This window comes from Stegostoma tigrinum, chromosome 40, assembly GCF_030684315.1.
Source record: "Stegostoma tigrinum isolate sSteTig4 chromosome 40, sSteTig4.hap1, whole genome shotgun sequence".
Lineage (NCBI taxonomy): Eukaryota > Metazoa > Chordata > Chondrichthyes > Orectolobiformes > Stegostomatidae > Stegostoma > Stegostoma tigrinum.
The window spans coordinates 18,384,405-18,396,514 of record NC_081393.1 but is presented as its reverse complement, the minus strand read 5'-3'; the positions used below and the strand labels follow the sequence as shown (position 1 = coordinate 18,396,514).

At 52.1% G+C, this 12,110-nt stretch overlaps 1 protein-coding gene across 5 annotated transcripts in view; it reads left to right on the top strand.

The window, feature by feature from the left end:
* Positions 1-12,110, top strand: part of add2 (adducin 2 (beta)) — a 71,690-nt gene that overhangs the window by 45,544 nt on the left and 14,036 nt on the right. For all 5 annotated transcript variants that reach the window (XM_048522960.2, XM_048522958.2, XM_048522959.2 and 2 more), the window contains exons 4-9: positions 1,751-1,902; positions 4,380-4,460; positions 6,852-7,001; positions 8,431-8,574; positions 9,800-9,898; positions 10,554-10,730. In XM_048522960.2, the coding sequence (XP_048378917.2) occupies positions 1,751-1,902; positions 4,380-4,460; positions 6,852-7,001; positions 8,431-8,574; positions 9,800-9,898; positions 10,554-10,730 (803 nt within the window). The remainder of the gene's footprint in view (positions 1-1,750; positions 1,903-4,379; positions 4,461-6,851; positions 7,002-8,430; positions 8,575-9,799; positions 9,899-10,553; positions 10,731-12,110) is intronic.

Sequence of the window (12,110 nt, the reverse complement as noted above, 5' to 3'; positions counted from 1 at the left end):
ACGTGGTCCCTGTACGTTAAAATGCAGACTGGGCCCACGTTCTGGCTGCAAAAGAGACCCCTAGCTTCCAGTTGCCAACTGTTCCCTGGCCGACATCTCTGTCTCAGGCTTGCTGCAGTGCTCCAGCGAAACTCTGGGTAAGCAGATGGGGGGAGAGGTAAAAAAAACCTCATCATCTGCTTGGGGACCCTGCAGCCACCTGGATTCCATGTCGAGTTCTACCACTTTAAAGTCCTTCCATACCTTTTATTGAACCACGTCTGTTACCAACGGGATGGCTTTCTGCACTTCCGTCCACGCTTAGGCCCGTTAACATATTGTGTGGGCCATTTTCTGTCCAGCTCACCCACTTCTGTCCTACTCACTCAGCTTCTCTGACCTGGGTCCATAATCCCCCTGTTGGACTGGGCTCTCTCACTCTCTCTCTCTCACACTCCCTTACGTGCTCTCGCTCTCTCTCACTCTGTCTCTCGCTCTCTCTCTCGTGTTCTGTCTCGTGCTCTCTGGGCTCCATCTCCACCGACTCACTCACCTTTCCCCTTCTTGGCTAGCCTCCCCAACTTGCACATAAATACCACTTCTCCCGAGCCTCTGGCCATTCTGATGGGTGTGAAATCTTAACCCTGCCTTCTCCCCACTGATGCCTCTGGTCCCGCTGAGTTCCTCCAGCGTCTTCTTGCCGCGTTTTGAATTCCATCTGCCCGCGTTGCGCGTGTGCACCCCCACCCCGTGCCAGCTCGCCAGTGACCAAGCGCCCAAGCCCTGTGTCTGCCCCTTGCCCACTGCTTCAGTCCTGATGCCAGCCAAACTCACCCCCCACCGACTCGCCACAGCCTCGGTCCCAGTGCAGCGCAGTCCCAGACCCTTCCGAGCGGCAGGGAAAAAGTGAAGGGTTTGCATTCACTCTCTGTTCTCATTGCCCTGTTAGAATTTGATACGTTTCAATCAGATCCCCACCCCGCAACCCTCTCGTTCTCCTAAACCCCTGTGAGTACTGGCCACATTCGAACCAATTTCTCCTCCGTCCCCAGCTTTAGCCTCACGAGTCTCTGCTGCCCTCCCTCTGCATCCTCTGTCAGGAAGGGAGATTGAATCCAAGGCCTCTACTCCTCATCGTTCTCACCTAGGCCCCTTGATAACGTCAGAAAGATCTCCCTACTACTAAACCCTGTGCCACGAAGACCATCGTACCATTCACCTTACCAATGGCTGCTCTACCTGCCTTGACTGCCATTGGCTGGCATCCGATGGCACCTTTGCACGCCCAAAGACCATCTCCTACCCTCTTCCCGCGCCCCCCCCATCCAGATCTGCTGCCCACTCTGAAATGGGAGGTGGGCCTTGGAGGGGGGCGCGGTTTGTGGGTGTTTGAGGGTGAGGAAGACGGGACAACGTGGAGAATTGTTATTTTTGCCCAATGGAGGTCGTTGCCTGGCCAGGGATTGGGAGGGGGTGCAGGTCAAAACACGAGCAGCAGAAATCTGGATGAGGCGGAGTCCCTGGAGGGTGGAACGTGGCGGCAGGCCAGCTCCCCCCACTCCCCCACCCCCCCCCCCCCCCCCCGGGGAGGATGGGGGTTCGGGAGCGAATGAGGGCTTCGGTTGCCGGTGGGAATTTTGCGAGACGGGAGGGGCCTGGGGACCTTCGTCAGTCGGCGGAGGCTTGTCGCGGGCCGGAGGTGGGGCTGTGGGGGGTGCGGTGGGGCAGGGGGCTCCATCATAGCGGTGACCTTGTTGCCTCCCAACGCCAGGGCCGGCCATGGTGGCGCCGATCAACGATGTCCACGGAACCGAGTGCCCGGGTTTTGTCAAGGGGGAGCGTCTCATGAGGTGCAAGATTGCCAGTGTCTACCGCCTTCTCGACATCTTCGGGTGGGCCCAGCTGGCCAAGACTTACATCACGGTGAGTGCAGTTGGTGGTTGTGGGGTCGCGGGGTGGTCAAACTCCAAGTCAGCACAAGGCAAGAATTAGGCAGCGAGGTGTCGGGGGTGGTGGGGGCCCGCTGGCAGTAAACCGGGTGTTTGTCAATGTCGGGGCAGTCTTGCAGGCCGGGAGCCCCCTCAACGTCAGTGTAGCCTCTTTGGATGGGCACCTGTTCTGTTCACGCTCTGATCAGGTTGGCACTGTCAGGGCCGTGCCCAGAGGGGATGCGGCCGGGGAGGGGGGGTGGTGGTGGGCAAGCTGGAGGAGGGGAGGGAGGGAGTGACATGGGGTGGGGCAGGAAGCAAACAAGGAGCAGGCCAGTCGCCCGTTCTGCCACTCAGCAAGATCCGATTTCTCTCTGCGTAACTCTCCGTTTCTTCGGTCCCGACCTGAGCGTCAAGAGTCTATCGACCTCTGGCCCTGTAAAAATAAATTTAAAGATTTTGCATTGGAGGAAGGGAATCCCAAAGCCTCTGAGAGATGGAAAAGTGACTCTCATCTCTGCGTCTTCTAAATCCCTGAGGATACAGGCTGTCTAGCTTCTTCACGTCTCTGAAATGCTCCTTCTGCATTTGCGTCCCTCTGCAAGTACAGTGACCAGTACAGGATACAGTAAGCCAGATGCAGTCTCACCTACACCCTGTTATATCTGAAGCCGAACTTCCCTCTTCTTCTCTTCAATGAATTATAACATTTCGAGATTTCCTGATTACTTACTGTATTAGCACTGGTTTGGACCAGGCCAAACCTCCCCCTTCCCCTCAAAATATATTTCGAAGACAGCCTAGACCCATCTTTTATTCTTATTGTCAACCCAAGTGCCAGGCATTGCATTCCGAATTATAATTCGATCACTGAGACTATCAGCAAAACGCTGTTTATTCTGACACTGTAATTAAAATACAACAAAAGAAAGAAGGAATTGGAATAACCAACTCTAGTCAAAAAGTTGAGAAGATAATGTCAAGGGAGGATGGCCTAGTGGTACTATCACTGGACTGTTAATCCAGAGACCCAGATAATGTTCTGGGGGCCCGGGCTCGAATCCTGTCATGGCAGATGGTGGAAGTGTTTGTATATAAGTACTAAGTATTTGGAATTAAGATTCTAACAATGACCGTGAATCCATTGTCGATTGTTGGGAAAAACCCATCTGGTTCACTAATGCTGTTTAGGGAAGGAAACTGCCATCCTTACCTGGTCTGGTCTACATGTGACTCCAGATCCACGACAATGTGGTTGACCCTTAACTACCCCCTGGGCAATTAGGGATGGTTAATAAATGCCACCTGGCTATTGTCACCCTCATCCTGTAGATGATTAAAAGAAAAATAATCAATTATTTAACCACTGAACAGTAACTGTTCCAACATCCGATGACCCACACCCTTAACAAAGCAAATTTGGTAAAACGGCCTCGCAGGCAGTTCTCCAGTACAGGAGGAAACTGAAACATCAAGAGAAAATTCTGAGAGAGTAGCTGGGAGTGATGCACTGCAGCTTTGAAACCCACCTTCAAGATCCCAGCAACTGAAAGACTAAAACGAAAAATCCTGGCTATGCGGTAGCTTGACCCCCTCTCCCCACCCGTTCAGGCTGTTTCTATTGTTTCAACTTCTTTTTAGAAAGAGCTCTTAAGGTGTTTATTTTGTGGGCTTTGGAGCAGTCTGCTCAGGCCCTCTGTCACAACCTTTCTTCATTAAAAGAAAGACAAAATGTACCTCTTAAAGCCATAGTATTGATGCACTGCACACTGACCTTCTGTGAATAATGCACAATGACTACCAGATTCCTCTGCATCTCCGAGCTCTGCAACCTCTCATCCATTAAATAATATTCATGGATAATTTTTTGGAGGCAGCTTCACACATTGTACTCTATTTCCCAGATCTTTGTCCGTTCACGGAACCCATCTGTCTCCCTCTTTGCGTCCTCTATCTTTGACCTGTCTTTATATCATCGGAAAATTTAACTCCCATACCTTCGATTCCTGGTCCAAATCATTTATGTAAGTTGTCAACAGTTGAGGGCCCACAGCTGACCCCTGTGGCACACCACCCTCAACCAGAAAAAAAAAGTCTGACTCTTTGCTCCCCATTCGCCAAACTTCCCTTGACGCTAATCTTTATAAAATCAACTTGTCCACTTCTTGCCTTCAGCTGGTGGACATTGTGAGAGGGTGTCCACCAGCTGATGAAATGGGACAGGAGCAGGGTTATGTGCCAGTATGGAGATGGTGGGCCGAATGGCTGGGGAAGACGAGAGAAACGTTGTGGATTCCAAACGTCTCGCCATGTTCAGAGTGGTCAACCCAGAGGCAGTGGGGGGAGCGGGTGCCAGAATGTTGAGGGTGGGGTGATTGGGGATTGAAATTTCCGGGGTATCGACACGCAATTGGGCAGAAAGGCCTCTCCCGCCACTGGCTGACTGTCCTCACTGGTGTGTTTTGCCCACAGCTGCGCGTCAGCAAGGAGCAGGGCCACTTCCTCATCATTCCCAGAGGGATTTCATACGGGGAGGCCTCCGCTTCAGTCCTGGTGAGTGCCTGCGAGTTAGGGAGAGGAGAGGATGGGGTTGGCGATGTCAATGGGTGAGTAATCCAGAGAGGAGACCAAGGAAATTCCCTCGCCGGGATCTCATGCTGGCGGCTGATGGGATTTCAGCGCCGACTCTCGGAATTAACAAAACCCCCACCTCAGGAATTGGTTGGGGGCAGTCGATTTCCATACAAACCCATCTGGTTCACCAATGCCCTTTGACCAGTGCCACCCTTGCCCGATCTGGCCTATCTGCTAATCCGATCCACTCGTACCAACCAATCCTGTTGCCACACTGTATAAATGGCTGTCCCCTTCACGTTTGGCGTTCTTCCAACCCTGCCCTGACAGTCACAACACATGAACTGGTGTTTGTTTTCATTTATATCGACAGTTTGGATGAGAATCCTGAAGGCCTGGTTACTGGTTACTAAGTTTGCAGATGACACCAACATTGGTGGGACAGTGGACAGTGAGGAAGGTCATCTGAGATTTCAAAGGGTATCCAGGTCAATTGGGCCTGTAAGCCGAGGGGTCACATGTGTAGTTTAATGCAGATGGACGCGAGGTGTTGCATTGTGGGAAGACAAACCAGGGCAGGGCCGACACAGTTAATGGCAGGGCCCCTGGGGAGTGTTGCTGAACAGAGAGCTCCTTGAAAGTGGAGTCGCAGGTAGACAGGGCAGTGAGGAAGGTGTTCAGTACGCTCGCCTTTATTGGTCAGTGCGTTGAGTATAGGGAGTTGGGAGGGTCATGCTGTGGCTGTACAGGACACTGGTTAGTCCAAATCTGGTACACTGTGTACAGTTCTGGTCGTTCTGCTAAAGAAAGGATATTTTTAAACTAGGGAAGGTGCACAAAAGAAGAACAAGGATGTTACCAGGACTGGAGGGTTCGAGTTATAAGGAGAGGTTGGATTGGCTGGGATTTGTATTCCTTGGAGCAGAGGGGGCTCAGGTTATAGAGTTTTATAACATCGTGAGGGGCCTGGACAGGGTGAATAGTCAGGGTCTTTTCCCATGGTGGGGGGAGTCCAAAACTAGAGGGTTTAAGGTGAGAGGGGGAAGATTTAAGAGGGGAGCTTTTTCCTGCAGAGGGTGGTGCGTGCGTGGAAAGAACTGACAGAGGAAGTGGTGGGGGCTGGTAGAATGACAACGTTTAAAAGAGGTTTGGACAAGTGTGTGCGTTGGAAAGGTTTACAGGGGCATAGGCCAAACACAGTTAAATGGGACTAGTTTAGTTTGGGAAACCTGGTCAGCATGAAGGAGTTGGGCCGAAGGGCCTATTTCCATGCTGTAACAATTCAGAAAGGGGGCAAGCAGGTCGCAGATGCAGTTAAATGCGGATATGCATGTTCCAGGGAGCAAGATGGACAGAGAGAGACAGCAGATTCTGTTCTGAGGAACGCATACAAGTTCTTGATGGTGGCCAAGCAGGATGGCCACAGGGTATAGCATTTTCAGGCTGAGGTAGGGATCTCTGACCCAGTCTGAGTTCAAGTAAAAGTGCCCAGTGCAAACTCATCAAAGCTACTTTGGATATGGGTGAGCTATTTTCAGACAGTAGGCCACCCGTTGTCCAAGTCGCATGAAAAACGATTCTTTTCGATTCTGAAGATGAGCCCACAACATCACCAGTGCTGGCTCAAACACTCTGGTGAGGCATCTTGGGATCTTTTAGCCCTGACCAATGGAAGTCGTTGTTGCTGGGTCTAGTTTCCGCAATGCCCTAAAATTGAGTTGTTTTTATAAAATGGAGGGACAAATGGAAGCCTTCCCTCCCTGAAAAATAGCATTGACTTTCATCAAGCCTACTCTGTGAACATTGATCTTGTTAGAAATACCTCAGTGTGGCCACAAGGCAAGCCTTTGTGCCTGCCAAAAACATGTGCAAGATAAGACTCCCCTGGGCCTGAGCCATGAGGAGAACAGGCCTTTGGGCCCACTTGAACCAGGTTTTTATGCCCACCTATTCCAGGCCTTTGGATCTATCTGAGCCAAGACAGGCTTTTAGTCGTACCTGATCCAACTCGGGGTTTTTGGCCTACCTGAAGCAAAATAAGCTATTGGGCCTGCCTGAGCCAAGACAGGCTTTCCAGTTTACCTGAGCCAAGATGGGCATTTGCGTCCACCTGGACTATGTCAGGCTTTTGGGCCTATCTGACCAAGTCAGCCTTTTGGGCCTACATGACTAAATCAGGCTTTTGGGTTTACATGACCAAGACAGGCTTTGAGGCCTACTTGACCAAGACAGGCTCTGTCTGAGCAAGTCGCTTCACTCACATAGGAAGCCCAACCGCTCGGCCGATGTCTGCTCCTCCCATTGTGAGGCCTCTTGTTCTCCTCCCCTCTGAACTGTTTGTGCCTAACCCTCCCGAACCTTCCCCGGCAGGTCAAGGTGAACATCGTGGGAGGCGTGGTGAACCAGGGCAGCACCGGACTTCCCGTAGACTGCACGGGATTCGGCCTGCACTCGGCCATCTACGCTGCCCGGCCTGACGTCTGTTGCGTCATCCACTTGCAGACTCCAGCCACGGCCGCGGTGAGTACATTGGGAGCGACCATCCCTGATCCTGTACTGCAATCGTCTCGCCATGAAGGGGCCAACATCCCCACTCTCCATCTTCACCACCCGCTGCTCTAGCTAGGCTGACTTTCAGCAACTGGCCTCGGAGGGTCTTTGCACCTTGCCCCTTCTCCCGTTCGATTGCCATTCAATAGACAATAGGTGCAGGAGTAGGCCATTCGGCCCTTCGAGCCAGCACCACCATTCATTATGATCATGGCTGATCATCCACAATCAGTATCCTGTTCCTGCCTTATCCCCATAACCCTTGATTCCACAATCCTTAAGAGCTCTATCTATCTCTTTCTTGAAAGTATCCAGAGAGTTGGCCTCCATTGCCTTCTGGGGCAGAGCATTCCATATATAATACATTCAGAGAATAATCCCCCTTCCTCTTTCTCTCCCAAAGCTGATAATCTCACACTGATTCCCCAGTAAACTGCATCTGCCACACCTTAGCCCGCTCACCCAGCTCATCCCATTCACACTGAGGCACCCAAACCTGGAGATATTCATTATTTCCCACCCCGACATCACTCATATCTACAGCAAACATCATCTTCTGGAGCAGACTTCTCAATAAACCAGCCAAAAAAATTATATACCTCAAATAACATGAAGTTCACTGTATTATTCTGTCCAGTTGTTATAGTGATTGAATTTATTTACCTCAATATAAATATAATTGTTCTTCAATAAAATGGTTGCACGAAATATCGAGATAACAAGGTGTGGAGCTGGATGGACACAGCAGGCCAAGTAACATCAGAGGAGCAGGAAGGCTGACATTTGGGGCCTAGACCCTTCATTAGAAATTTCTGATGAAGAGTCTAGGCCCCAAACGCCAGCCTTCCTGCTTCTAAGATGCTGCTTGGCCTGCTGTGTTCATCTAGCTCCACATCTTGTTATCTCGGATTCTCCAGCATCTCCACTTCCTACTGTCTCTGCATGAAATTTCAGCAGTTGATTTAATTTCAAGTCAACCTCTCCTCAAATAACACCATCTAGTAATCAATTGAAGTCTCTCGGTCGATATGTGTTAAATAAAGTAAAGATGCATGATTATTTCAGTGAGCTGTGCTGTAAAGACCAACAATGATGTGTATACACACCCCTGCTTTACATTTTACATGGGTAATGATTGCCCAGACTATTGGATCAACCCACACTCTCCAGGTCCCATTGGTGCCAGCTAATAAACCATTTTCTGTATTGTGAATAGCGGGGGTCCTCGCTCTGATCCCCGCGGCACCGCACTAGTCACTGCTTGCCATTCTAATAAAGGCTGATGAAGGGTCTAGGCCCGAACCATCAGCTTTTGTGCTCCTAAGATGCTGCTTGGCCTGCTGTGTTCATCCAGCTCCACACTTTGTTACCTTGGAGTTATTCCTTTTCGGTTTTCCAGGTTTCCGCCATGAAGTGTGGCATTTTGCCGATATCCCACGAGGCCTTGTTAGTCGGAGACGTGGCTTACTACGAATACAATGGAGCCCTGGACGAAGAGAAGGATAGGATCCAACTCCAGAAATGCCTCGGCCCGACGGCGAAGGTACAGCCACTCAGTGTCCAATTCCGACTTTAGCCTTGCTCCAATCCGGCTCACGTTCTCACTGGACCGGGAAGGCTTGACCCTCTGTCGCAGTATGAACCCTGACCCCTGAACACTTGCACCCACTATCTGTTGGCATTCGCCAGCCCCTTGACACTGGGGGAACTCCTTTAGCCTGGCAGTGCCTGATGGCGGGAGCTTGTGCTAAACTGGGTGACGTGTCTCCTGGCAACACCTTGGAATTCTGCCTCTCTTATGCCGACCCACACTGTTCGTTTTCTTTTACCCATCATGGCACGTGGGCGTCGCTGGCTGGGCCCAGCATTTATTGCCCCATTTCCCCTCTAACAGCCCCCCTTGAGAAGGTGGAGGTGAGCCGCTGCAGTCCCGTGTGGTGTAGGGACCCCCACAGGGAGGGAGTCCCAGGATTCTGACCCAGCAACACTGAAGGAACGGCCGATATATTTCCCAAGTTGGGGACGGTGAGGGGCTCGGAGGGTGAGCTTGCTAGGGGGGAGGAGTGTTCCCATGTACCTGCTGCCCCTTGTCCTTCTGGGTGGAAGTGGGTGGTGGGTTTGGAAGGTGCTGTCTGAGAGGCCTCAGTGAGTCGCTGCAGGGCATCTTGTAGACGGTACACACTGCTGTGACTGAGCGTCGGTGGTGGGGGGCAGGGAGCAGTTGGATGTTTTTGGATGTGGGGCCAATCGAGCGGGGAGGTGCTCCGACTCTGGATGGTGTTGAGCTTCTCGAGTGTTGTTGGAGCTGCCGCCATCCGAGGCAAGTGGGGGGTATTCCATCGCCCTCCTGACTTGTGCCTTGTCAATGGTGGGACAGGCTTTGTGGGGGAGTGGGGGTGGAGTTACTCGCTGCAAGATTCCCAGCCTCTGACCTGCTCCTGTAGCCGCTGTGTTTACGGTTGGCAGACGGCCATTTATGGTGAATGATAACCCCAGTTGAGTCGTTTTCTCCCACACCTTTTGCCTCGACCAAACACACCATCAACCCATCCAAATAATGATACAACTACCACGCCTTTGCACCTGACCCATCCCCTCCCCCACCGAATGAACTAAATAAATGTCATGTCACTGACTGTAAACTAATGCCAGCCGCAGTGCTCGAGCCTGGGGTCATGTCGGAGTGAGGTGCAGGACAGCTCGGACACGCGGAAGAGTTTGCAATGCAGTCACTGAGATGCAATACAGTGTTAACCTCTTGCTTCCAGGTTCTGCTTTTAAGAAATCATGGCGTTGTTGCACTCGGCGAGACCGTGGAAGAGGCCTTTTACAAAATGTACCACCTCCAGGCAGCCTGTGAGATCCAGGTAAGGCTTTTGGTCATCTCCTCACCTGGTGAGAGACGGCAGGAACTGCCGATGCTGGTGTAGAGCTGGATGAGCACAATGGGCCAAGCAGCATCAGAGGAGAGGAAAAGCTTGACGTTTTGGTCTGATGAAGGGTCCCAACCCAAAACATCAAGCTTTTCTGCTCCTTTCATGCTGCTCGGCCAGCTGTATTCCTCCTGCTCCTCACCTGATGGCTCTGGGTAAGAATTGTCCCAGGGACGGCCGTTCTCCAACGTTCCTGTCATCATCCTCCTACCAGGAAGAACCGCACAGCAATTTAGTTCATGGCCGCTGCTGTCAATAGGGAGATTTAGACTCGGAGAGAGCGCCCCCACTCCCCTCCCCAGAAATCAACAGAGGGAGAGGCAGGGAGAGAGGGAGACAGCCAGAGAGAGGATTCAAGATGACACGATGATTGGCCCCTTGAGGTTTCTCTCTGGGCCGTCCCCAGTTGTTGCTGGTGGTTTATTTGCGGGGTTGGGTTTTCGTTCACTACCCCCCACCCCTGGCTCCAATTTGTTGCTTCACTGCCCTCGGCCCTGATCCTCGCCGTACCCAGTGATGGCCCTTACCCATGTGGCACCGTGCCAGTGTCTGCTGCTCTGAGCTGACCCCAGTGCCCCTCCTATTGCAGGTCTCATGCCTCTCCTGCGCCGGGGGAGTGGAGAACGTGACCCTCCTGGACCGCGAGCAGTACCGGCCTCTCGAGGCTAGCGCGCTGGCCCGGGCGGGCACCACCTTCGGCCCGGTGCAGAAGAGCCGGCTCGGGGAGCATGAGTTTGAGGCCCTGATGAGGATGTTGGACAACCTGGTGAGTGAACCCAACCAGGCGTTTCCACGGGACGGTGTGGGAGATGCCAGGGTTGGGGGAGTGGTGGGGAAAGTGTGCGGGTCGTCTCATGATGCCACTGAGAGGGTTCGAGCAGATGATGTCTCCAGGAGCTGAGCTGGAGCTGTCATTGCCATTCCATTATGCCCCTCATCAGGACCGGATGGCAAGAGTGCCAAAACTCATTGGGAACAACAATTAGAGGACGCTAGAAGAGGATGCAGAGCTGGAGTTGGCAGACAGTGGGAATATTGTTAAACAGTGAGGAGGATAGCCTATGTTACAAGGAGGATAGGGATGGGCCAATCAGTGGCTGATAGAATTCAGGATAAGTGTGAGATGATGCACTCAGGCAGGACAAATAAGGCAGGGGAACACCCAATGAACGGTAGGACCCTGGGAAACACCGAGGGTCAGAGGGATCTTGCTGTGCGAGTACCCAGGTCCCTGAAGGTAGCAGGACAGGGGGGTAGAGTGGTTCAGAAGGATTATGGAATGCTTACCTTCATTAACCGAGGTGTAGAGTTTAGGAGCAGGGAGGTTTGGCTGGGAACTGTATATAAAACATCGGTTAGGCCACACAGCGAGAGTATTGTGTACAAGTTCTGGAATCCCCATTATCGGAGGGATGTGATAGCACAGGGAGAGGGGGCAGAGGGAGATTTACCAGGACGTTGCCTTGTGGGGAGCTGGCGAGTTTCAGTTCTTGAAGAGAGTTTGGGACAAACTGGGGGGTTGTTTTCCTTAGAGCAGAGGGGATTGAGAGGGGGGACATGATTGAGATAAATAAAACGATGAGGGGTATCAATAGGATAGACAGGAAGGAACTTTTCCCTGTGGGAGGGGGGATCGAAGACCGGTTGGGGGGGGTCACGGGTGCATCGATTTAAGGGAAGGGGCAGGAGGTTTAGAAGGGGACGTGAGGAAAAATGTTTTCCCCCAGAGGCTGGCGGGAAACCTGGAACTCACTGCCTGTAAGGATGGGAGAGGCAGGAACCCCCATCCCATTGAAGAAGGATGTAGATGGGCACTCGCCATGCCAAGGCTGTGGGCCAAGTGCTGCGAAACCGGGACTGGAATAGTGAGGTGGTTGTTTCTGACTGGCACAGACTGAATGGGCCGAAGGGTCTTTTCCTGTTCTGTTGATGACTCTGGCGACCGGATTCCAATCGGTAGGCCGTTGCCAGCGGGATGTGCCAGGGAACAGCTAGCGTGAGCTGTTTGCTGAAATTTCATTGATAATAAAGCCTTGAAGATATTTATAGAATAGTTTGGATTGGCTGTCTGGCAGAAAACAGGGGGTGGGGGGCTTAAAGGCGTCATTTCATTAACGATGGGGACAAAGTGACTGAGGGCACTGGT